This window comes from Capricornis sumatraensis, chromosome 3, assembly GCF_032405125.1.
Source record: "Capricornis sumatraensis isolate serow.1 chromosome 3, serow.2, whole genome shotgun sequence".
Taxonomy (NCBI): domain Eukaryota; kingdom Metazoa; phylum Chordata; class Mammalia; order Artiodactyla; family Bovidae; genus Capricornis; species Capricornis sumatraensis.
In genome coordinates this window covers 25,458,066-25,485,035 of record NC_091071.1, presented here as the reverse complement: position 1 = coordinate 25,485,035, position 26,970 = coordinate 25,458,066, and the positions used below count along the sequence as shown (strand labels likewise).

Below are 26,970 nucleotides of genomic sequence, written 5' to 3'. Positions count from 1 at the left end.
AGGCCTTAGCTGTGGTATGCGGGATCTAGTTCCCTGACCAGGGCCCCTTGCATTGGGCGCACAGAGTCTTGGCCACCGGACCACCAGGGAAATCCTTGAATCAATCTCTTTTTGAAAATTTGTTTTTATTGAATTGTAGTTGATTTACAATGTTGTGTCAGTTTCTGGTGTACAGCAAACTGATTCAGTTACATATATATGTATATATATAAGAATATATATTCTTTTTCATATTCTTTTTCATTAGAGTTTCTTATAGGATATTGAATAAAGTTCCCTGTGCTATATGGTAGGACCTTGTTGTTTGTTTATTTTATGTATAGTAGCTCGTATCTGCTAATCCCAAACTCCTAATTTATCCTTCCCTCCACCTTTCCTCTTTGGTAGCCATAAATTTGTTTTCTATGTCTATGAGTCTACTTCTGTGTTGTAAATAAGTTTATTTATATCACATTTTAGACCCCACATATACATAATATCATATGATACTTGTTTTTCTCTGTCTAAATTACTTTACTTATTATAATAATCTCTAGGTCCATCCATGTTGCTGCAAATGACATTATTTCATTCCCTTTTATGCCTGAGTAGTATTCCATAATATATATATATATATATATATATATATATATATTAAACACATCTTCTTTATCCATTCATCTATCAATGGCCATTTTGATTATTTCTGTGTTGACTATTGTAAATAGTGCCACTATGAACATTAGGATGCATGTATCTTTTTGAATTATAGTTTTGTTTGGATATATGCTCAGGAGTGGGATTGCTGAATCATATGCAACTCTTATTTTTAGTTTTTTGAGGAAACTCCATAGTGTTTTCCATACTGGCTACACCAATTTACATTCCCACCTACAGTGTAGGAGGGTTCCCTTGTCTCCATCCTCTATCTGGCACTTATTATTTGTAGACTTTTTAATTATGACCATTCTGACCAGCGTGAGGTGATTTTGGTTACATTGCTCTGATAATTAGCAGTATTGAGCATCTTTTCATGTGCCTATTGGCCATCTATATGACTTCTTTGGAGAAATTATCTATTTAGGTCTTCTCCCATTTTTTGATTGTGAACCCATGTCTTTTTTATTCCAGATCTGGTAACACAGAGATGTATCACCCAGCTCCGCTGCTTCAAGGAAGTGGGTGGAGGGGCCTCCAGCTGTCAGCTCCCACAGGGTCAGCCTCAGCTGCAGAGACTTGCCTTAATTGAAGTCACATCCTTTTCAGGGAGCCCACATCAGTGATTCTTGCCTCGGAAATCTCATGGACAGAGGAGCCTGGCAGGCTACAGCCTATGGGGCTGCAAAGAGTTGGACACGACTTAGTGACTGAACCACCACCAGCACCACCACAGCAGTGACTGAGTGGAATATGGGGCTAAAGGTCTGGCCATTTCAGCTCTATGTGGTCCACTTTGATGGCCACTATTTGCCCCATGGCTTACCCCCAGGCTCAGTGGAGGTGGGCAGAATGACAGTCCCTGGTGTGAGGTAGTGTCCAACAGTTCAGACTTCCATGGAGTGAACTGGGAGTGGTATGTGGGGAAGGGACACACTAGCAGGAGCAAAGTATCAAGTAGCGATGGACACAGACGAGTACTTATAAGCATCACTAGATTGTGGCTATTGCTAAAAGACTGATTTTCTACAGAAAGCAAACAGCTAGGACAAGCATCAGGCACTTGGTCAGGAATGAAAACCAAGAGCCCCTCTGGCTGCAGACAAAGAGGTTCTCATCCCTTGTGGCAGGAGGCAGATGAAGCCTGAGGCTCAAAGTGTCAGAACTTCAAAGGCGGGGGCTTCCCTGGTGGCTCAGCTGGTAAAGGCTCAGCCTGCAATGCAGGAGACCCCAGGTTGATTCCTGGGTTGGGACGTTCCCCTGGAGAAGGGAAAGGGTACCCACTCCAGTATTCTTGGGCTTTCCTGGTGGCTCAGACAGTAAAGAATCCACTTGCAATGCAGGAGACGTGGGTTTGATTCCTGGGTTGGGAAGATCCTGAGCTCCCAACCAAGGGAGCATGTAATGCTACAGTCAACAGCTACCAGCTGTTGTGCTACAGCTGGTTGGGGCCTTGACAGTGGGGATGGGGTCATCTGGGTGCTCTTCTCAATGATGTTTCCACTTCTGGGGCTATTGTGAGTAGTGTGTGTATTACTGTGAGTAATACTATGGCCATTCATATTTGAAAACCTATTTTCAATTTTGTTAAGTACATTCTGAGAACTGGAATTGCTGGGCCTATGTGGTAATTCTGTGTTTAATTTTTTAAGGAAGTGCCAAACTGTTTTCCAGAATGGTTTCTCCATTTTACATTCCCAGCAGCAATGTATGAGTCTGGTGATAATTTCATTTTCTTTGGGGAACTAGCTTCCTGTTTGGGCTCATGTGGATTAGACAATATTGACCCCTCTGCATCAGCCATGTGCATCCAAGCAGAGTCTAGCCAACCAGCATGTGCCAAAGAGACTGCTTCAAGAATGGGCGTGTGCCCCAAGTCAGGGCAGTGAGATTCAACTCTGAATCTAGAACAACCCCTGGGCTTTTATTACTTGTACCAATAAATCGACCATCCTTCATGTATCAGGCCAGTCTGAGTTGGGTTTCCTGTCACTCGTGACCAACTGATTACACTGTATCTTAAGATTTGCTTGTAGAAAATCTGTCTGAGATATTTGTCTCCACTGTGTGTTGGACATTTATTGAGCGTCGACTTTACATCAGGTACAGCTACAAGTTGATGCTGGAGTTGGGCTCGCGCCGTGAGGGTGAGAATTGATCAGTGAAAAGTTAGAGCTGCGATCTTGCAGACAAAAGGGAACTTCCGGCTGCAGGTGTTATCATTCCATGACCTCAGAGCTGTGGCGAGGGAAAAAGCAGAGACTCTGTGTGAAGGTACACCTACCACAGTAAAAGTATCCCCACCATCCCACCAAAGTAAAAGTCCTCTCCCATACACCTGGTGTCAACACTGGTATCCCTTTCTTGCTGATGCTTGAAGGGGCCGCTGTCCAGCCTTACTCTCTCCTAAGGCTAGTGTTGACTTGCCATTGTGGAGAGGCAGGACAAGCCTCACTCAGAGGCTTGACCCAGCTCTGACTCCCAGGCTCCCAGACGGCTCCCAGAATAGCAATTTGCTCTTCCATGCCTCCCTCCCCTAATCAGAAGAAAAAGGAGCAGTTCAGTGTTTGGATCTGGAATAGATATCGAAATCCAGCTCCATAAGTTGCTTGCTATGAAAGCTCAAACAAATCACTTAACTTCTCTGAGCCTCAGTTTCTTAATCTGTAAAGTGGAAATATTAATAATTTTTATTTCTCAAGATTGGTATGAGCAGTGATGATGTTCATGATGATGGTGATGACTGCTGATAGCACATGCAAACCACTGTAGTCACTTTATGCCCCTTATCTTCTTTTTCCTTCCCATCAACCCCGTGAGTTAATGGCACCCCACTCCAGTACTCCTGCCTGGAAAATCCCATGGACGGCGGACCCTGGTAGGCTGCAGTCCATGGGGTCGCTAAGAGTCGGACACGGCTGAGCGACTTCACTTTCACTTTTCACTTTCATGCATTGGAGAAGGAAATGGCAACCCACTCCAGTATTCTTGCCTGGAGAATCCCAGGGACAGAGGAGCCTGGTGGGCTGCTGTATATGGGGTCGCACAGAGTCGGATACGACTGAAGCGACTTAGCAGCAGCAGCAGCAGCAGCAGCCCCATTTTATGGATGAAGAATCTGAGGCACCAAGAAGTTGGCTACCTAATTTATAAGTGGTGGAGCTGGAATTCAGACAAGGACATTCAACTCCAGAGTCCATGCTCTTGCCACTAGGCATATCAGCTGTATTTCCTTCAGTGCTCAGAAGAGCCCTGTGGGTAGGACCGATGATTAAATCCATTTTATAGACAAGGAAAGCGAATCTCAGAGAGAATAAGCTATTGCCTCATGGACGCAGAGTTAGAACGCAACATGGCCAGGACTCCCGCCCGACTGGGCACGCTTTTCATTACTGCGCCTGCGCACTCTTCCTGGCTTCCGTTTGTTCTAATGTCCATGAGCGCGAGCCACATTTAGTGCGTTGGTGAGCTGACATAAAAGCACCATCCTTTGGTCTCTATGCAAGTTTCTTGCTTTCTTTTCATGCTTCTGTCTCATCCAAATCACAGTTTGCATGTCAACAACACACCATTATTATTTAAAATGCATCCACCACAGAGAATGGCCACGTCCGTAACACCCGCAAGGGACCTCTGGCCACTCTCCAAGGTGTTGAATAACTCACAGTGCCTCGACTATCCTTGGTGCCTCCCAGCAGCCCTGCAAGAGCCCTGTCTCAGGGGCACCCACCGCTGGTGGGCCGGTACCATATCTGCACGCAGTCCTCCTCTTCTGGGTCTGCATGGACACCGTCGTCCGGCTGGCTCCCATCCCAGTAGCTGTAGTCATAGGGTGAGCCGTCTGTCCATTCAAACTTCCCTTCCTGGGGGGTCGCATCCAGGGGCAAGGAAGCAAGCCAAGGAGAGAAAGATCAGGCATTCAGGCCATCTCCAGCTTGGAGTAACATCTAATGCCTTCATACCTAACAGTGCAGAAGCCCTCGCTTTTATCTGATATACTATTATTACCACCATAACTGGTAATGGTGAAACCCTGTGGGCACAAAAGCCCCTCCATGTCCCCTGCCTCTTGCTTGTAGAAAAGCTGTAGTCTCCCAGGCCTCTCGTGAGTCACAGAAGAGCAGGTTCAAACAGTTAATGATTAGGACACTGGAATCACAGAATCTTTAGTTCCTCCCTGAAGATAGAGATGACAGTGTCCAATGCACACACCTGAGCTGTTTTGCAACTACTGTAATTGGCACAAGAGGGGAAAAGCTGATGGCATGAGGACCAGACTGCAACTCTGACAAGCTTCTCCATCTTGGGCAGTACTGGATCTATGGCTGGCACAGTACCCAGAACTGGCTTCAAGGAAATAAGGGCAAACTGATCCTGGAGGTGAAGGATCAAGATGATGCTGATCTGACCGCTGTGTGACGTTTCATGATGACTGTGGGAGCTGATTGTGCTGTTCTGCATGCAGCCCCCTGCCTGTGCACTCCTGAAACTCCCCTTGAAAACCTTTGCCTCCTAACCAGCAACTGGGAGACAGTTTGCGGGACCCATCCGCCATCTCCCCAGGTTTTCAGAATACAGCATCTTTCTTATCCCACCAACCCTGTCTCTCAAACACTGTCTTTTGAGCAATGAGCAGCCAAGCCTGAGTTTGGTTCCAGCTCTGGCTGGTAATATTACTAGCTGTTGTTTGTTGAGGGCTTATTATATATCATGCCAGGTGGGCATTTTGTCCTCACCATCCTGCAAAGCAGAAATTGTCATCTCCATTTTATAGATGAAAAAACTGGAACTTAGATTAGTCTACCCAAATTCACATAGTTAATAAAGCATTAGTGCCAGGATTTAAGCCCAGGTCTATCTGACTCCAGTACTCAAGACCCTAACTATTACATTAAAAAATTTTTTTTCTACCAGTGAGTGGAAATCATCCTTCATCTTTTTTCTATCTGTCCAAATAGTGTGTATTTTTCTTGTCTGCTGTGGAACCACTCTGACCAATTACAAGAAAAGTCCTGTTGGGAATCTGATTGGTGTTGCAATAAATGTGCAAATTAACTGTGGAAAGAATGACTTCTTGCAATGCCCTGGAACAAAAGTCATTTCTCCATTTATTCAAGTTTTTAGAAGGGTCTCTACTGGAACATCAATGATTATGGAAGCCACGTTGTATAATGGAAATTGCATGCACCTTCTGGGAGAGAGACTAGAGCCTGGGATTCCAGCTCCTCTCACTTCCTAGCTCTGCAATCTAGACAACTTACTTAACTTCTCTGAGCCTCAGTTTCCACACCTATAAAATGGACTGAATATCTCCCTCAGAGAATTATTGTGAGAACTGAATGAGGTTAAAAGCACTAAGAGACTTAACTAGTGCCTTGCATGTGGTGCCTAGGACTGAAAAGAAAAATATAAAAGCAAGTCCTTTTACTGTATCATTTGTTATTCTTATTCTGAAGTCTTGTAATACAAGTTTCTTTTTCTTAACTCTAAGTGTATTCATAAGCCAATTTTAAAATTACTATTATAATGGGACATTTTGGTTCTTTTTTTAAGTTACAACTTCTATACACGTTCTTGCCAGGTGAATTCTACTGATTGTTAAACTATCTTTACTGAGCCTGGCCACTATTGTTACTTCTGCTTCACTGATAGCGAGTTCAACCACCCTAAATGAGCTCTTGTGTCAAGAGAGCTTGTGCGAAGCACAGGCTAAATCCTTTACATATATTGGTCCATTTACTTTGTACAACCAGGCACTGTTATTATCACTCCATTTCATAGCTGAGAAAACTGAAGCCCGGAGATATTAAAAAAAAAAAATTGTCTCAAAGTCACCTGTGTGTGTGTGCTAAGCTGCTTCAGTCATGTGTGACTCTGTGACACTGTGCACTGTAACTTGCCAGGCTCCTCTGTCCATGGGATTCTCCAGGCAATAATAATGGAGTGGGTGGCCATGCCCTCCTCCAGGGGATCTTCCCAATCCAGAGATTGAGCCCATGTCCCTTACATCTCCTGCATTGGCAGGTGGGTTCTTTACCACTAGCGCCACCTGGGAAGGCCCCAGAGTCAGCTACCATAAACTAAATGGTAGAACAGGCGCTGGAAATGGAATCCTATTCCCTGCGGTGCTCTGAGGCAGGGTTGGAGGTGTACATATGGGAGAGAGGCTCAGGATGCAGCCTGCCCGGGGTAAGTCAGCAGACAACATCTCCAGGTGGAGTCTGCTGTGATATTGCCAGGTATGCGATCTGGCCCAAGCCAGCCCTCTTTGGCCTTGTTCTCCCACCATCATTCCACCTCTCCTGCCCCATTGCCTCCCAGACACACTGGTCTTCAGTGTCCTTGAGTGTGCTGTGACTCTCCCACCTCAAGACCTTTGCCCATGCCTAGTTGCCTGGAATGCTCTTCCTCTGACTGACTCCTATTTGTCCACTGGACATTAGCTTAAATGTTTCTTCCTCAGGGAGGCTCCAGCAGCTGTAGACGTGCCCTGCTCAGAGCTCCTTCAGGAAGATCTGTTGAGGGAGCATGGCTGAGGGTGACAGCTCCTTGGACCCAGCACTGCATTCACAGGGAGAACATGCTTCCTTCCTGATCACAGGTATTAGTGCTGGCCCACTCCTGCCCAAGTGGGTGTCCTGGAACGGGCATCCTCTGCCAGGGGACATCCCATTGGCTTAGCTAAGACTTTCCAGAGTGTTCTGCAATCTGAGGCTCTCCCCATCCCACCCTCCCCCATCTCCTTTCACAGGGCTCGTCATGGGCTGAAAGTCTTCCCTCCTGCCACAACCTGTCTTCTTTTTCTCCTTTGCAGATATTTTCCCTCAAAAGCCTCTTACCCATCTAATCAAGTTTTTGTGTCTGTTTTTTTGAGAATCCAAACCTAAACAGAGCCCATCACTGCCCATCTGATATGTTTCCATTCTCCTCTCTTTCACAACGTTTATCGTATTCTAACTGGGGTGTCTTGGTGTCTGATTTCTCTGTATGCAGGGCATGTGGCAGGGACCCGGCACATTTCATGTAGGTTCCACGTGAAAAGCTGGTTAAATCAAAGTGGAATCTTGGCTCGAGCTTCCAAGAGGGCCTGATGGCCAGCACTTCCTCACCTGCCTGTGATCGTGAAGCCCTGTCCAGATGTCAGCTGGGATCCCAGGAACACAGCTGTTCACAAGGTCATACACAAAGACATTCTCCTCCCAGCTGCAAAGGTAAGAAACCCAGGTACATGTTACTCATTGCCTCTTGGCGCAGGATTGAGTTACAAATCGACAGCAGCCTTTGTTAACCTTCCTGCTGCTGCTGCTAAGCGCTTCAGTTGTGTCTGACTCTGTGCAACCCCATAGACGGTAGCCCACCAGGCTCCCCAGTCCCTGGGATTCTCCAGGCAAGAACACTGGAGTGGGTTGCCATTTCCTTCTCCAATGCATGAAAGTGAAAAGGGAAAGTGAAGTCGCTCAGTCGTGTCCGACTGGATCAAAGTAAATAGAGAATGTGATGCAATCTGGCTTTCTCCTTTTTCTTTTTTAACTAGGGCACCCACATGGGCTGTCCTGTCAGGGGCATTTCTGCATTTTTTCCATGCCAGTGCAAAGCAGGACTCAGCACTGTTATTCATCCTATAAATTTAAGTCTATCTCAAAAACACTAGCAAATAAGGTGGATTATATTGAAGAGACAAAAAAAGGCATTGACATTGTATTGCACATACCAAATAACAAAAATCTCCACTGGATGTTCTGCTCTTTCTCAAAAGCCCCTGCCCCCTACAGTGCCAGTCCTTACATAGCCTCCTCTCTCCTAATTTTTTTTCTCACAGAACATCTTCAAAATCTTTGAGTTTGCTGGAAAATTCAGCTAGAGGCTTGAACTTGCAAAATCGACTCACTAAAACCAAATCCTGCAATTAACCATCCACCCTCTTCAACAGGTGTCTTAGGCCATTCAGGCTGCTACAACAAAATACCACAGTCTAGGTGGTTTATGAACTATAGGAATTTATTTCTCGCAGTCCTGGAGGCTGGGAAATGCAAGACAGGGTGCCAGCATGGCCAGGTGAGTGCGCCTCTGGGTGCATACTTCTTGCTGTGCCCTCTCATGGCAGCAGGGGAGCTCTGTGGAACTTCTTTTATAAAGGCACTAATCCTATTCATGAGGGCATCATCCTCAGAGCTTAAGCATCTCCCAAAGGCCCCACTTCCTAACACCATCACATGGGGCATTAGAATTTCAACATATGAATCTTGTGGGGACCAAAACATTTAAAACACAGCAGAAAGCATTGGTGTGATTCTCACCTCCTATTTCAAAGAGCTTATAAAGTAATTTACCTAACAAAAGAAATTGGTGGAGGACCCTGGAAGTAGTCTGCTGCCTAAAAGAACACTTAATCTATAACTCCTTTCAAAACAGGATTATGCTGAGGTATCCTTTACGTTGCAACAGATTACATCTGCTCCTGATGGCTTCTTCAAAGTGGCCACTCTCTATAAGCTGCCACCTTGTCTAGAACACCTGCCCATCAATTTCATTTTGCTTAAGGTGTTGGTAGCAAGTCCAAACACACATAATGCTGTGCTGTGCTGTGTGTGCTTATTCATGTCTGACTCTTGCAACCCCATAGACTGTAGCCTGCCAGGCTCCTCTATCCATGGGATTCTCCAGGCAAGAATACTGGAGTGGGTTGCCATTTCCTACTCCAGGGGATCTTCCTGACCCTGGAATTGAACCCAGGTCTCCTGCATTTCAGGCAGACTCTTTACTGCTGAGCTATAAAAGAAGCCCTAAGCACACATAATAACTCTCCTTAATTATGTGTTTGAGGAAGACATTACTAATCCATCCCAGAAGCACTCAGAATTCTGGTTCTCAGAATCTTTCTTACACAGTGTTCTAGGCAGTCTCATACTAGGAGTTGCTAATCAAAATTGTTATAAATTGAATGTGCCCCTCCCCCAAATTCATATATTGAGATGCTAACTCCTGATGTCACTGTATTAAGAGGTGGGGCCCCTGGGAGGTGAGTAGTTCATGAGGGTGAAGCCCTCATGAGTGGGATTAGTGCCCTTATAAAAGAGGCCCTAGAGAGCGTCCTTGCTCCTTCTGCCTCATGAGGATGCAGCGTGATGATGACCAGCTGCAAACTGGGGAGTGAGCCCTCACCAGAACCTGACAGCACAAGGCGCTCTGATCTTGGGCTCCAGAACTGTGAGAAACACATTTCTGTTGTTTATCAGTGACCCAGTCTGTGATATTTTTGTTAACAGCAGCCTAAATGGGCCAAGATAGATATCAGAAGCAGTGGAGAGGAAAGATGGCGGGTGGGGCAAGGCTTCCTTGCCCTCAGAAAGAAGATCTGATGTGGGCACACTAAGTAAGTGCTCACCTCTTGAGACATCCATGATTAAGTGAAAGTGAAGTCACTCAGTCGTGTCCGACTCTCTGCGACCCCATGGACTATATATATATCCCACCAGGCTCCTCCGTCTATGGGATTCTCCAGGCAGGAATACTGGAGTGGGGTTGCCATGTCCTTCTCCAGGGGATCTTCCTGACCCAGGGATTGAACCCAGGTCTACCGCATTGTGGGTAGAAGTTTTACCTTCTGAGCCACCACGGTAGCCCATGATTACAATTAATAAAAATAATTAACAACTCTCACTATGAAGCATTGTGTTACCTGAGTGCTTGTGTAAGAACTTCAGATCCATTATCTCCTCTAAAATCCTCAATCTTAAAAGCTCAGTGTAACTATTGATGTTTCCCAGCTAAGGATTCTGACTCAGAGAATTTATGTGACTTGGGTAAGATCACCAGGCAGGAAGTGGTGGAGCGGGGACTAGCCTGTGGCTGCCTAACTCTAAAGCCCTCTTAATTTCTTCCTTTATAACATCTGCTGTTCCCATCCCCTAAGCTCCCCAAACCTTCAAGATCCTGATTCAGGACTAGTTCTTCCAGGAAACATTCTGTGAGCACCCTCTATATAATCCTTGAACACCTGTAGCAGAAAGTTTCCATGCTCCCCAGGGTGGGCCGGATGGCTTAGTTTTCTGCTTCTCGAGGTTGTGTGTGCATGCTAAGTCCCTTCAGTCCTGTCTGACTCTTTGTGACATTGTGGACTATAGCCTGCCAGGCTCTTCAGTCCATAGGATTCTCCAGGCAAGAATACTGGAGTGGGTTGCCGTGCCTTCCTCCAGGGGATCTTCCCAAAGCAGGGATCGAACCCGTGCCTCTTCTGTCTCTTGCATTGGCAGGCAGGCTCTTTACCACTACTGCCACCTGGGAAGCCATTTCTCAAGGTCTCTTCTCTACAAATGGGCTGCAAGGACCACATGGACCAATCTCACACCTTATTTCTATGTGGCATCTTATCTCATACCACCACCAGTCTCTGCTCAGTGTTGATGTTCCGAGACCATGTGTTTTGTCTAACATTAGAGTGGTATGATTTGGGGGGAAGGACAAAGTATTCTTCAGTCCAATGTGTCTTTGCTGTTGGTCCTATCCAGCGAAGCACAGGCATTCCCATGTGTCCCTCTCATGCACAATTCATAGTGTCCTAGATTAACTGCTGAACATGCGTGGTGAGTGGCCATCTAGGGGAGTGGCTGCCCTGCCATTAAAATGGCACTAGATCCACCTGGGCTGGATGGATGGATCCAACGCTGGGCTGGAGGAAGCACAAGCTGGAGTCAAGACTGCCGGGAGAAATATCAATAACCTCAGATATGCAGATGACACCACCCTTATGGCAGAAAGTGAAGAAGAACTAAAGAGCCCCTTGATGAAAGTGAAAGAGGAGAGTGAAAAGGTTGGCTTAGAGCTCAACATTCAGAAAACGAAGATCACAGCATCCAGTCCCATCACTTCATGGCAAATAGATGGGGAAACAGTGGAAACAGTGGCTGACTTTATTTTGGGGGGCTCCAAAATCACTGCAGATGGTGATTGCAGCCATCAAATTAAAAGATGCTTACTCCTTGGAAGCAAAGTTATGACCAACCTAGAGAGCATATTAAAAAGCAGAGACATTACTTTGTCAACAAAGGTCCGTCTAGTCAAGGCTATGGTTTTTCCAGTAGTCATGTATGGATGTGAGGGTTGGACTATAAGGAAAGCTGAGCGCCAAAGAATTGATGCTTTTGAACTGTGGTGTTGGAGAAGACTCTTGAGAGTCCCTTGGAGTGCAAGGAGATCCAACCAGTCCATCCTAAAGGAAATCAGTTCTGGGTGTTCACTGGAAGGACTGATGTTGAACCTGAAACTCCAATATTTTGGCCCTCTGATGCGAAGTGCTGACTCATTTGAAAAGACCCTGATGTTGGGAAAGATTGAAGGCAAGAGGAGAAGGGGACGACAGAGGATGAGATGGTTGGATGGCATCACTGACTCAATGGACATGAGTTTGGGTAAACTCCAGGAGTTGGTGATGGACAGGAGGCCTGGCGTGCCGTGGTTCATGGGGTCACAAAGAGTCGGACACGACTGAGCGACTGAACTGAGAGCCACTTTTGTTCAATGGCACCTGCTTGGAAAACTATTTCAATATTTTATTGTGTTTTCCCCATATGTGGTCAAAATAACTGGGAGATAGAAATGCCTGAGGTGCTACTGTAAGTAATAAGGAGCGAAAATCAAATGAACTTAATTCAATTCAACTGTCACTTGAAGCAAAGATGGAAATTATTAGGTAAGCTGAAAGGATGAGAAACTTAAACTTTAATTAGATGCTCCATGAACATAAGTTGATTGTGCGTTTAATTATGAAGGAAAAGAACAAAATTACAAAGCATGAAAAAAATGCCAGAATTAGAGAATTGGATTGTGTCTCAGAGACAAGATGTAATTAGAGATTTTATAATATTTTCTAGCTTTATGGGAACTGAACTTGGTTTATAACAGATGAATGTGTTGTGCAAATTCAACTTTTCTACATGTTTTCAGCAAGGTATCATATGCCTGAGTGGAAAACTACCTGTATAAGATAGGAGATGCTAGCATAAAATTTGAGGAACATTTATATAAGAGAAAAAAAAAAAGAGGGATGTCAGGAATTCAGAAGAGAGAAAGGAGGCAAGTTGAGGCAGAAAAGAACAGAATTTGAGTCAGGGGCTGTTGGAAAACCCCCAAATCTACCTGGAATCCTTCCCAGTACCTATTAAGCCAAGGGCTCCATGGGGCAGGCTGGGCTGTCCTTCCTGTGGCCCACCAAAGGGAAATCACGTGGAATCACCTTTAAATTTCCTCTTTATTACATATATTTAATTTTCCTCTATAGGCCGGGAATTTTGGGGAACTTATTTTATCCATCCTTATACGTGCCAGTCATATGCTGCACTGAGCTCTGTATCACAGGGGATTTGACTCTGAAGACTGCCTTGCTCAGGCTTCCACGTCAGCTGCCCTCCATGCAAGGGGAGGCACTGATGGAGGTTGGGAGGGAGAGAGAAGCCAGGGTGATTCGTTCTCTCTCTGCCTGGGGAGGTGCTGGCAGGCGCTGCCTGGTTTCTGCGGCAGGTAGAGCTGGCTTCCTGCTGGTGTGAATCTCTAGAAAAACTACTGCATCTTTAAATACTCAAGAGTCCATCACTTGCGAATGTATAAGACTCCATGTTAAACATTTGTAGCGGTTCCTGTTTTCCTGGTCAGATGTTGATTGCTTCACTATATTCTTCAGCACCACCAAGGATACAGTGGATACACTGGTAGATGAATCAATGTGAGGATTCAAGAGTTTGTTTGTTTGTTTGTTTGTTTTTAGCTAAGATTGAGGACCCTTCCCCGTTTGTAACCAAACTTGGCAACTCTGAAGCATAAACAACCAACCAGGGTTCTAACTTCAAGGCTCGGAGATTCTTGGAAAATCAGGCAAGATTGTAAATTTGTAGCTTAGTAGCAATGGAACGCATCGCATCTGGCTTCAAAGAACCCACAAATCAGCAAGGAAATCATATGTGAAAAGAAGTCACTAAAGTGATGAAGAAAGTGCTCCTGGGGAAGTGGATGTGTGCGGTCAGTTGCTACCAAGTCTGGAGTGACTTCAGTGCAGAGATGGCAGAGCTGAGTCTGGAAGGTTAAGGAAGAGTCTACCTGGAGAAGACAGGACGGGAGTTCCCAGTGGGGGGAACAGAATGTGCAGATATGCAGGAGTAAATGGGCTAGACCACACTGGAGAATGTCAAGATGGTCAGTGCGGCTGGGGCTTGGGAGGCATGGAGGAATGTTGAAGGAGGCTTGGTGGGTGGGCTATGGAACCCAGCTGCTCAGGTTCAAATCCTGGCTCCACCACTTCATAGCAAGATACCTTCTTGGAGCCTTAGGTTCCTATCTGTGACATGAGGGTACCAACCTAATATGGTTTGCAGGAACTTGATGCTTAGCATGCATGCTAAGTCACTTCAGTTGCATCTGACTCTTTGCAACCCCATGGACTGTAGCCTGCCAGGCTCCTCTGTCCATGGGATTCTCCAGGCAAGAATGCTGGAGTCTGGTGCCAGGGGATCTTCTCAATCCAGGGATCAAACCTGCATCTCTTGTGTGTCCTGCTTTGGCAGGCAGATGCTTTACCACTAGTGCCACCTGGAAAGCCCAACTCTTAGGAAATAAATGTCAGTTATTACACTTTATGTTATGCTATTTACATGTATATTATATGGATTGTTTCATTGGTTCAACCCCCCTGTGATACTGGAAAAGGCATGGCATAAGTTTGGCACTTATAAAAACAGACCTTCCAGCCTGCTGTTTGCAACCCTTGCTAAATGCTTTGTCCTCTACTGCCAAGGCCAGTTTCAGTGACAATAACAGCTGAAATTACCAAAGAGAAATACCAATGGAAGACACCATTCTCTACATCCCTTTCCAAGGGGGTGCTTGACTGGGCTACAAAGGACAGAGGAGTCCACTCACCTGTGGATGGAGGCCAGTTTGGCAGACTTCCTGCCAATGGAGAACTCTGAGCAGTAGAAGTCAGCCTCAGCCCAGGTCTTATTGAGAGGGAAAAATCTGTAGCAGTGGCCTTTGAACTCCATCCAGAACAGTGGGCACAGGGAAGCCTGGGGCAGCTCTGGCATGGCTGGGGACAGAGAGAAAACGGACTGGGAAGAAGGCTGGCCATGTGAACATTGATGCTATGGCTTATGACATCTTTCAAAGTATAAAAGTAAAAAGTGATCCCAGTATGATTAACACATGCCTAAAATTTACAAAATAGTAAAGGTAATATGTATTCGTTATAGAATCCTTGGAAAACGTTACTGCCTTGGAGTGTTTTTCTTCTTGTCGTGTTGAAGGCAGTGATTTTTCAAAATGCAATTGTGATTATATTGCCCATAAACCCCCATCGGTATTCTGATTTCTAAAAATTAGAGTATAAGCACTTCCCCTCATATCATTATAAATTTTTGTAAAGATTGTTTCAAACAGCTCTTGAATACTCCCCTGAGTGTCCACCCCACCCCCCCAAGTTTATTTAATCATTCCCTATTTTGGTCTAATTATATTGTTTCCTCTTTTTAAAAGAAACAATTAGAAAAAGTGCTGAGATGAACAGCCTTGTCTACAAAGCTTTTGCAGCATTTCTGATTTTCTGTGGAGAGATTTTTAAGGCTTTGATATAATTTGCTAAATTGCCTCCTGAAAGCAATTTCTACTCCCACGGTGATGTCTGAGAATGCCCATCTCATCGTGCCCTTGCCAGCACTGTTACCACTTTAACGGCAATCTTTGCAAATTTTATAGGCAAAAAAATGATATCTTATTTCAATCTGCAATTCTAGACTCTCTGGGAAAAGCGGATATTTCCCTACACGTTTAATGACAAAGGACAGCCAAGACTATTTATATCTTTAGCCCATGACTACTGGGGTTCAGGACGTGTTCTTAATTCTGAAAGGGGACAGTAAAGTTCTCCAAACTCTCAGCCCCTCTGGGGGCCTCTTGGTGTGGTTTGGAAAACCACGATTGAAGACGACCAAGCCGGGGAGACAGGCATGCTGAGAATCTGCCTGGAACTTGGATGTGTGGTTCATCTGTAAGAGCAGGTACCAGGCAGTGGTGAAATTGTTAGACTGGAGCCCAGAAGCCTGGGTCCCAGCCCCAGCTGTGCGTCTCAATGCCATATAATGCTGGCACCTTCCTTTCCTTCTCAGCGGTCAGGCTGGCACCTCTTGTGGTGCCCGGGGTGTGGATCTTTGCCTTCAAAACCACTCTGTTAGCTGGCTGGGCTCATGAATAAGGACCCCATTTACTGAGCATTTATGATGTGCCAAAGACTGGCTGGGGCTTCCCTGGCGGCTCAGGGGTAAAGAACCCACCTGCCAATGTAGGAGATGCAGGTTCGATCCCTGGGTGGGGAAGATCCCCCCGAGAAGGAAATGGCAAGCCAATCCAGTAGTCTTGCCTGGGAAATCCCAGGGACAGAGGAGCCTGGTGGGCTACAGTCCGTGGGGTCACAGAGAGTTGGACACGACTGAAGCCAATGAGTACAGGCACAGTGAATGTACACACACAACTCTATGAATTTTTCAGGGAAGGAAAGCGACAGTTGCTTTAATCAACAGAGCTGAGTTTCCCTGGTGGCTCAGACAGTAAAGAGTATGCCTGCAATTCGGGAGACCCAGGTTCAATCCCTGGGTCAGGAAGATCCCCTTGAGAAGGAAATGGCAATCCACTCCAGTATTCTTGCCTGGAAAATCCCATGGATGGAGGAGCCTGGTGGGCTGTAATCCACGGGGTCGCAAAGAGGTGGACACGACTGAGCGACTAACACACACACATAGGCAGGCAGCTTCCAGCTGGGGGCTATCTGTCCCCGATGAAAGCCACTGGGCTTTTCTGTTTGACCAGAACCAGCCCTCCCCTCATCCCAGGCTGCTGTACTGGTCAATCCTGGCTTGTCCCACCCCTCCCCGCCAGTCCTGGCCAATTGTCTTTCAGAATACCAGTATCCAAACTGGGGTCAGCTGATCCAAAATCTGCTCTCTTAACCCTCCCTTATATGCAAAGGGCATTATGGACTTAGTGGGCTCAGTACCCCTGGCCCTTCCCTGCTCCTCTCTGGATCTCAGTCTCCTTTCTCAGTCGAGAGCACTGGTCTAGGGGGACATTGCCTCGATGCTGAGAGGGCTGAAGGACCACTTGTGAGGCTGGGTGTTGCTGAGCTCCCTGTGGGGACTTTGCTAGTGCCTTCCTCACAGAGAGAGGCAGCTGAATCACTCCCAAGGGTCTCCTTTTGGAGCATTTCCCCCTTTGCATGAATGAGAAGCAGCAAGTCATTTCCATCTACCATTCACCCATCACTTACAACCATGCACACGCATTGGTGAGCACTTGGCCATGTCTGTGCAGGAGTTGGCTGGAACAACTGGCCCAAGACGATATTTGCTGATGCTAAATGACTTTCCCCACTCTCACCCATCCTACAATTACTTTACATACTAAGTATTCATACTAGAGATGGAAGTAAAGGATATAACCATCCCAGTTTGCCCAGGACTGTCCCTGGTCTAAATCTGAAAGTGGCACATCCCAGCCCCCAACCCCCAACCCTTATTTGATCTCCTGGAGCACTGGTTCTCAACCAGGGGTGATTTCGATTCCCAGGGGACAGGAAGCAACGCCTAGAGACATTCTTGGTGGTGGGCCTATTGGCATCCAATGGGTAGAGGCCAGAAATGCTGCTAAACATTCTACAATGCTCAGGACAGCCCCCACAACAACGCATTTTCACACGTGAAATGTCAATAGGGGGACTTCCTGGTGGTCCCCCTAAGGGGCTAAGACTCCACACTCCCAATACAGGGAGCCTGGGTTCAATCCCCACTTGCCGCAATAAATATCCTGCATGACGCAAGCAAGAGCAAAGACCTTGCATGCTGCAACTAAGAGCTGGGGCCGTCAAATAAATAAACAAACATTAAAAAAACCCAAAACCAACAACAAAATGTCAACAGAATTCCTGCCCTAGATGGAAAGCTGAATTCCAAAATGTAAAATAACCTCACGGAGCCACAACATAAAACATCACAGCAAATGTCCACACTCCTCAGCCCATCTGTAGTTTCTCCAACAAAAACGCATCAGAAAACTGATTAGAAGTAGAGTTTGGGTTCTTTCTCTTATTTTACAGTTAAAATGTAAAACTGTCACAAAACCGTGGCTTAAAAGCCCCGGGGCTGGAACACTGTGGTTAAATTTAACTGTACAGACTTCACGGAAGGATGGGGCAGAGGACAAGCCTTGCTTTTCATCCCGAGTCTGAAAGAGGTGACAAACTCTTTGTCATCTCTCCCACGGCGGGAGGATTCCCCGCTCCTCGAATCCGGTGTAATCTTACCCCGAAGGTGAAACTTTTTACCTTCTCTCTGCTCTATGAGGGGATCCCGCTCTCAATGTTCTGCTTCAAATGGCTCAGCCGTCATCCCCCGTGCCCCGGGTGGATGTAAAACCCTAGCCTCGGTATTAGGGAGGCTGACTCCGCACGCAGAGCGCTGCTGTTCATGTGCCCACTGCTTTGGTTTCTTTTTTTCGTTTCCTGCCCTTGGGCGCCCCAAACACTTTCCTGGAAGCCCAGCTTACTTTTCAGTGGATGTTTGTAAAGTTTATCCGCATTTCTAGATGTCTATAGTGGAGCCATTTTCTGCTCTCCAGTTTACCATAAGGTCTGATCTGGAAGTTTCCACCCTCGTTGTCCTCTCTTTTCTTTTCATTAAAAAAAAAAAAAAAACCACAACTTTTAATTTGGAATAAATTCACCTTTACAGATAAGTTGCAAAAATGATATACAGAGTCCTTGAATATACTTCATTCAGTTTCTCCTAATGTTACCATCTTAACATTTCCATGGTACGTTTGTCACAACTAAGAAATTAGTGTAGGTACATACTCTTCGGGGCTTCCCAGGTGGTGCTAGTGGTAAAGAACCTGGCTGCTAATGCAGGAGACATGAGACTAGGGTTCGATCCCTGGGTGGAGCGGATCCCCTAGAGGAGGGCACTGGCAACCCGCTCCAGTACTCTTGCCCGGAGAATTCCATGGACAGAGGAACCTGGCAGGCTACAGTCCGTGGGGTGACAAAGAGTCAGATGCGACTGAAGCAACTTAGCACGCATGCACTCTTCACTAAACTACGCGTTTTATTCAGATTTCACCGGTTTTTTCATTACCTGTTCCCAGATCCAGCCTAAGAAACCCCATATATTCACTCTACCTTTGTGTTTTATTTGATATCAACTATCTTTGATATCAAATACTATCACTGTCTTGATTAAAGCAATTGTTCCTTTCTTTCTCTAGAAACTTGCCCAGTGATGTGTATACACACACACACACACACGCAGAGTCTCCCCCCTATTATTTTTGGCCTTACTGTGTGGCATGTGGGATCTTAGTTCCTGACCAGGCAATGAACCCTTGCCTCCTCAGTGGAAGCAAGGAGTCTTAACCACTGGACTCCCAGGCAAGTCCTATATACATACACTCTTTTGATTAGACAAAACTGACAAGAATTGGCTGGAACTGGCCAGAACTGTCTGGCATTGTTGGATATTTCCCCCAAATCATCTTTACCTCTTCTCTTTCCCTCTCCTCGTATCCAATCAGTTTTTAAGTCTTTTTGTTCCACCTCCCAGTGCCTCTCCAATTCCTTTCTCTCTCTCCTTTTTCTTTCTTCCTTCCTTCTTTCCTGTCTTCCTCCCTCCTCCTTCTCCTTCCCTCCCTCTCTCTGTCTGTGTCTCTCCCTTCCACATTCTTCCTTCCCCCATAGTCTCTCACAGAAACCTCCTCAATTGTCTCTTGGCCGTTCTTTCTGCCTCATCTCACCTTGCAGATCCAGAGAGATCCTTCCAAAACCCTGAGCTGGTCCTCATAGACGCCCTCTAGGAGTGCCCGTCGCCTTTGGGAACAGCACTCCCTCCTGCCCCTGCAGCTCATGCCATCGCTCACAACATGCTCCAGATTTGCTTCAGCTCTTGTGTGTTCAGCTCTGCAGATACTTGCCTTGGCCTGTCTTCAGCCGATCTGAGTTTCTTCCTTGAGTCTTGGCTGTGCCGTGGCTTCTTTAGGGAAGATGAGGCAGGAGCCTCTCTGAGAGCCCCTAGAGCCCCTGCACCCGCGGTTCACATGTCCCCAGGAATTCTTGTTCAGTCTGGCCTCCCCCTGCTCAAGGTCTTCTGTGATTATCCCTCTCCCCAGTGCCTGGCACATAGGAGGTAACTAGTTTTGAATGACTAAATGCATGCCAGGGAATCAAACACTGCTCCTTTGGGTCAACTGTTCCTTTGAGGGGTGGGGGGACAGTGGTGAGAAGGGTGTGGGCACCGCTCATGTGTCCTGATGCCTCCAAACTGGTCTATCTTGACTCTAGGATGGCGTGCCTGGACTTTTCCAGCTGAGCACTGAGGGCATTGACTGACCCTGGTTTTCCATACTGTTGAGCACAATGGCTGCTGTGAGAAGCGGTACCAGCTTCACCAGGGAGCTCGTTAGCGATGGAGAGCCTCAGCCCCCACCTTCCTGCCTTCCTCCCCACTCCTGGTCCCTTTGATTTTCTCCACTGAGCAAGTGGTGGTTATGAATGCCTGGGGTGAAACCTACCAGAAAATGGGGCTGTGACAGGTCACTGCTCAATTAATCCCCTTTCCACCTGGGCAGGCAAAGGCCTTTAATTGGGAGGGCCTGGGAGGCAAAGGAGCCGCTTGCCTGCACTGGGATGGTAATGAACTCCACCCTGCCTGGCGTCCCCCACCCCCCACCTCTTTTACCTCTGGGATTTTAGAAACAAGCATTAGAAGGGTTTCAGAGGACTTTCATCAACCTGGAGCTCAAAGTAGCCTTGGCTAAGCTGTGTCTCTTTTGTGAAGAGATGTCTATAGCTTTGCAGCTTGACAGGGAGTGATGGCAACATAATGGCCAGGGCCCACCCTACTGAGCTTCTACCCGAGCCACGCAATGTGCCAGGTGTTCTGAACATGGCAATTCATTTAGCCTTCACACATCTTGTAAGGTAGGTATTCCCCGCCTCTGGCCTCATGGATCTTACATTCTATGGAGACTGACATTAAGAAAAATAAGCACAGAAATAAAATGTCACTAATACACAGGTAATATGGCAAAAACTTGAGGGAGCAGCTCCAAATTATTTCAGAAATTTGTCATTTGTTTGTCCCTTTTCTCTCCCGAGTTGAACTGAGGGCCATCCCCACCCTGCCTGCAGGCTGCCCACTGGTGATTACGATGACACCAGAGTGAGTCCCCTTCCCGGACGGGGAAAATGCAGGGTGTATAACACCCGTTATACAGGATACAGGATCACCTGAAAGTGGTACATAATCCAGATTCAGAAACCCAGAGAGCTTCCTGGAGGGGGTGATGTGAGACCCCTACTGGGACCTGAAGGACGAAGAAGAGTCAGCAGAAGAGTGTCCCAAGTGGAGGGCAGAGCATGTGCAAAGGCCCAGAGGTATGAGAGAGAAGGGAGCATTTGGAGAATTGCGAATGGTTCAGCCTGGCTGGGAATTTGAGAGAGGGATGAAGCTGGAGGTGATGCAGAGGAGGGGTGGGATATGGGGGTGGGATGCACAAAGAAGCTTGTTGCCCTGGAAACCAAGAGGCCAAACTACATGGTATTTTACCTCAATTAGCAGCACCGAAGGCCCTCAAGGTCTCCCAGCTGGGGTGGGAGTCAAAGCTTTTGGAAGCTTTGAGCTTGTTAAGGAAAGAGGACACGCCAGCAGAGTTTGGGGCTCATTTTTTTTAATCTCTCTTTTTTAAAAGAATAAATTGTCACCTTCCCACACGATCTTGCTGTTCGCTCCCCTGGCCCCAATCCAGCCTCCCACAAACACACTACCCTGCTGCCTGCTACCCAGATCAGCCTTGGGAGCCAGCCGGGAGAGAAGGGGGCTCTGGGGGCTACATTTGCCCCCTCTCCACATCACTACTGGGCCCTAGGTGTCCCAGGGGGTCAGAAGTGTCTCCCAGTGTCTGGGAAGGTGGCCCTTGGGAGAGCTCAGTCACCTTCAGTGCCTCCCTGGTCCATACACCCCACCCTCAGGGGGTCTTCCCACTGAGTCCTGGCTGTGGTGTGCAGAACTACTGGCCCCAGGCCTCTCATGCCTGAGCATTGCTTTCCCTTCTCCAGGGCTGCTCTTGTGGCCATATGATACAGAGGAGACAGCACTGGGTGGTTTTTTATTTTGCTTATAACGGTGACCATTCATTGCATGCTAAGTACACCTGTTGAGACCAAACTGGGGGTGGGTATCTGTATCATCCCCCCTTTACAGTTGCAGAAACTGAGGCTCAAACTGGGGGTGCGTATCTGTATCATTCCCCCTTTACAGATGCAGAAACTGAGGCTCAAAGAGGTTAAGTTCCCACTGCTAAAAAGTGGCAGTGTCAGGATGAAACTCAGGTCTGAAGCATTCCAGTGCCTCCAGAAAATATCTTTTTTTGTCTTGTTTTCTCATTTGTAAGACAAACATATTAAACACCAAATTTAACAGTGTAATGGACTGAATGTTTGCGCCCTACCCTCAGGTTCATATGTTGAAATCCTACCCCCTAATGTGATGGTATTTGGAGATGGGGGCCTCCAGGAAGAAATTACGGTCATAAGATGTCATAAGGGTGGACCCCCGTGATGGGGTTAGTGCCCTTATGAGAAGAGAAGAGACAGAGCTCTCCTCTCTGTGGCCATTTGCAAGACAGGGAAAGAGCTCTCACCAGGAACTGAATTGGTCAACACCTCAGTTTTGGAGTTCCCAGGCTTTAGAACTGTGAGAAAGAAATTCCAGGGCTTTAAGCCTCCCAGTCTATGGTACTAGGTTCCTTTGGGATTTTCCAAAATGTCTTATGGAAAAACATGAATGAACTTTTTGGCCAGCCCAATATTTTGTGATAGAAGCCTGAGGTAACTAAGAGCATCATGATCAAGCAAATAATTCAACGTTTCCTGGGTGCTTATTTGGCTTGAGGTCTGTGCCCTCAAGTCACAGTCTGGAGGGAGGAACACGTGGCACACCTGGCCATGAGTCCTTACAGGCTAAGGGACATTCTAGAAGTGTGCAGAGGGCTCTGGGACCATATAGCGGGGGCAGGGAATAGGCTAGAGTGTCCAGGTTGGGGCGAGGGGGGCACTCTAGGATCCAACTCTATGATCCAGACTAGAGAGTGCAGAGGGATGTACTCTCGGAAGCAGGGACTCTCTGTTGCCCAAGCCTCTGTGTGCCAGCCTCAGAGCTCAGACTCTGGAGTTAGATTACTCTAGTTAGAAACTCAACTCTTTGTGCCTCAGTTTTCTTCTCTGTAAAATGGGCATGATGATAGTGCCTACTTCACAGGTAAGCCAGTGCCTGACCCATAGCAGGCATTCTAGTAAACATGAGATATTATTACAGCAGAAACAGCCTCAGCCCTGGAATATTCCTGGAGCTGGGAATATTCCTGGTGCAGGACAAGAAGACGAACCAGGCCCACTGTCAATAAGGATGGGTTTTGGCTGTGTGCCCACCTTCATGGTCTGCACGGGCTCACCAAGACCCCAGCTGAGCGCTCTCTAGTCCCACATCAACACACACACACTCACACATCCAAACACCATTCCACAGTGCCAGCTTTTTGGAGGGGAGAGGAAGAGGCTACGGAACATAATTGATTCTCCCTCCCCAACCCTGAAGCCCTGTAGAAGCAGGCTCTGAGCATCGAAACACTTTGTTAGAATTTCCTTTGCTGTGAAAAGTTCTTGGCTCATGAGCCAAGGAAAGGAAGCTTTTTGATGGTTATGCTTGAAGAATCATAATAGCAAATGTTTTGGTAGACTTTACCAGGTGCCAGGCCCTCTTTTAAGCACTTAATATTTGTGAATCCACATAAACAAGGTGATCAAAGCCAGGTTCTGAGAAAGGTTTTAGGAAAAGGATCTAGTCTGGCTAAATCCTCTCAAGTCTCTCAGAACTGTCTAAAGCAGGAAGCATGGGTCCCCAACCCCTAGGGCATGGACTGGAACCAGCCTGTGGCTTGTTAGGAACCAGGCTGCACTGCAGTAGGTGAGCAGTGGGTGAGTGAGCAAAGCTTCATCTGTATTTACAGCCGCTCCCCATCACTCGCACCACGTGAGCTCCACCTCCGGTCAGATCAGCGGCAGCATTAGATCCTTATAGAAGCTCAAACCCTAGTGGGAACTCTGTCTGTGAAGGATCTAGGTTTGCACACCCCTTATGAGAACCATCCTACCCCTCCTCAACACTGCCTCACCCCTAGTCCCTGGGAAAACTGTTTTCCAGGAAACCGGTCCCTGGTGCCAAAAAGATTGGGGACCGCTGGTCTCAAGGTTTGTTTCCAAAGCAAATCTAGGGGTGTGGCTGAGTTGTACAATTTGAATATATTTGCATGTTCATGAAAGATCCAGAGCAGTGGGATTAAGGGGGAATTTTACACCTAAAGGCTAGGGGTGCAGGAGAAGAAGACGAACCAGGGCCACTCTCAATAAGGACAGGTTTTGGCTGTGCGCCCACCTTCATAGTCTGCACAGGCTCACCAAGACCCCAGCTAAGCACTCTTCAGTCCCACATCAACACACACACTCACACTTACAAAAGCAAACACTTAGCTCACACATTCCTTCCGAAATCACTTTGCTCTAGTGGGTTTGTCCATTCAGGCTTGAACTAGGCTTTCCACTGGGCTGGAAGGATGATGATCTTGGCCAGATTATTTGGCTTCCATAGGCCTCAGTGTGTACAACTGTAATGTGGAAGGATCAGGCTGAGTGGACTTCTGGGACCTGTCCTTCCAACTCTGACTATGAGGTCTCCAAAGTTGCTGGGTTGGCAGGGATCTCAGTTGCCTTTTTGAAGGCATTTCTGTCACAGCAGAAAACTGTGTCTTCTGGCCAATTCTATCATAACATCAACAACCACAGTGGCAGAAGTAGTAAGGTAAAAGCTGTTTTTCAAATGCTTACTATGTGCTAAGCTTTTCACTTGCGTGATCTCCTTGAAGATTCTCTAAAACCATTATTATCCCCACTTTCCAGAGGAGAAAACTTTAAGCTCTAAGAAAGGTCCCACGGGCACAAACTAGTGAGAGAGGAGGAGGACTTCCCTAGTTGCTCCCACTCTCAAACTCAGCCTCAGGCCTTTGCACTTACTGCTGGGCAGAAAGGCAAGATCTTGGAACACACAAATATCCTTTGAAGATATTCTGTCCAGTTTCTCTCCTGTTCACCCATTGCTCAGATGAGAAAACTGAGGCACAAGAACAAGGATGCAAAGACACCATTATGGACTGAATGTCTGTGTGCCCTCCCAAATTCCCATGTCAAAGCCCCAACCCCCAGTGTGATGGTGTTTGCAGGTGGAGCCTTTGGAAGACGATAAAGGTTAGATGGAGTCATGGGGTCCCCATGATGGGATTAGTGGCCTTATAAGGAGAGGAAGAGAGACCAGAGCACTCTCTCTCTACCATGTGGCCACTTGCAAACCAGGAAGAAGGCCCTCTCGAGGTAACAGATCAGGTGGCATCTTGATCTTGGACATGAAGCTTCCAGAATGCTTCTTGTAGTTGAAGCCACCCAGTCTGTGGTGTTTTGTTATGGCAGCCTGAGCTGACTAATACAAACACTCAGAAAGTTTATGGCAGACCAGAGCCCCCAGTGCTTGCCCAAATGAACTGACCACCCTTTACATCCCCCATCACTAGGGTTGCTAGATTAAAAAATGTCCAGAAAAATTTGAATTTCAGATAAACAAGTAATTTTTAGCATAACGTGTGTCCCATGCAATATTTGAGATACATTAAAAAATGATTTATTGTTTACCTAAAATTCAGGTTTACCTGGACATCTGTTAATCCTATCACCCTTCTATTTAGAGTCACCCCAATACTGTAACAGCTCAATAATATGGTCTTATGGGGATCTTACGGATGTTTTATTACAGTATTAGTTCCATTTTAATAGAGACAGAAATAGTATCTAAGCCATAGAGTTATTGTGAGGATTAAATAATTCCATATATAAAAAGTGCTTAAAACAGTGCCTGGCATATAGTGAGGGCTACACAAGCATCAGTTGTTGTTATTGGTATTATTAATAGTTTTAAAACAATGTTTGGAAAGCACCCTCCTGGTAGAGGTGACAGGCAAGATCCTCTGCCTTGAAGAGATTAAAGGCCTCAGGACTCTTCCTACCCCAGAGTCAGCACCCCGACCTCCCTATTGAGTTGAAGCCCAGTGTCCTTCAAGTGGGACACTGGGAGGCCACATGCCTGTGTCTGATGGGTCCCAATCCCAGGAGATCCAAAAAATTTGCAGAGCTGAGTGTCATTAGGCCAGGCACCAGGGAGGTCACTAGAGGGACCCCCATGTCCTCCTGTGTGCCCAACACTATGGCACAGCAGCAAGTCTGAAAGCTCCCTGGGAACAGCTATCATAGCCAAGGTGAGGGTGGGTAGCTCAGATGCCAAATCCCTAACAAAAACATCATTTTCAGATCTTCTTATAGTGCCAAGCACTTTCCTCACATTATCTCATCTTCCTTGCATAGTAGCCCCAGAGGGGGCCATTGTGACCACTGTTTTCTAAAGGCAACCGAGGCTCAGAGAGGTCAAGAAACTTGTGCTAGGTCACACAGCTTTCAAGATGCAATGCTGGGCTTTATCACCAGGTCTCTTTGGGTCTGGCCCTAGGACAGTGTCCATCAGCTGGAGGGAGAGGAGCTGGATGGGGGCTGTCAGGAAGCTCAGCTTGGCCCCCCAACATTCCTTGGGTCAGGCAGGCCTGCAGCCTAGTCAGTGAGGCCTCAGTGACAACTCAAGTATTTGCAGATGTCCTCCTGTCCACCTGCTCCCGGCCCTGGCCCCAGTACTCACCTGGGCTGATGTTGATGTCTGTCTGTGGAAAGGCTTGCGCGGAGAGAAAGGTCAGGACGGACACAGTCCAGAGCCCCCACTTCTGCATCCTGGGCCCCGAGAAAGCCACCTCCCAGCTTGAGCAGGGGAAAGAGGCCCTGCCGGGTCCGATGGCTCTCCTGCTCAGAACTCAGTAGGACTGGGTAGAGAGACCCCAGTCTCCGCCCTCTCCCCTCCCCTCCTTCTCCCACCTCCCTCCTTCCTGCACACTGAGGTCAGCTCAGAGTGACAGCCCGAAGGCTGCCCCTGGCTGGCCCGCTTCGGAGAACTAAGAGGAAGCACAGTCCTGCTTCCAAGCCACGAGTGACCTTGGGCCTGGGTTTGCATCCCTTGGGACTGTAAGATGGGACAATAGCAACATGCACATCCCAGCCTGGCACAGGAGACAAAGCATCTTGGTGCCCTCGGACAAAGTGAAAACATAAGC

At 47.0% G+C, this 26,970-nt stretch overlaps 1 protein-coding gene across 1 annotated transcript; it reads right to left on the bottom strand.

Moving 5' to 3' along the window:
* Window positions 1–2,794: 2,794 nt before the first annotated feature.
* CLEC19A (C-type lectin domain containing 19A) lies at window positions 2,795–26,592 on the bottom strand. The gene is made up of 5 exons (XM_068967018.1): window positions 26,505–26,592; window positions 14,545–14,710; window positions 7,746–7,839; window positions 4,367–4,499; window positions 2,795–2,874 (listed from the first exon to the last, which is right to left on the bottom strand). Exons 1-5 carry the CDS (start codon window positions 26,590–26,592, stop codon window positions 2,795–2,797), a joined length of 561 nt encoding a protein of 186 aa, XP_068823119.1.
* Between the last annotated feature and the right edge of the window lie 378 nt (window positions 26,593–26,970).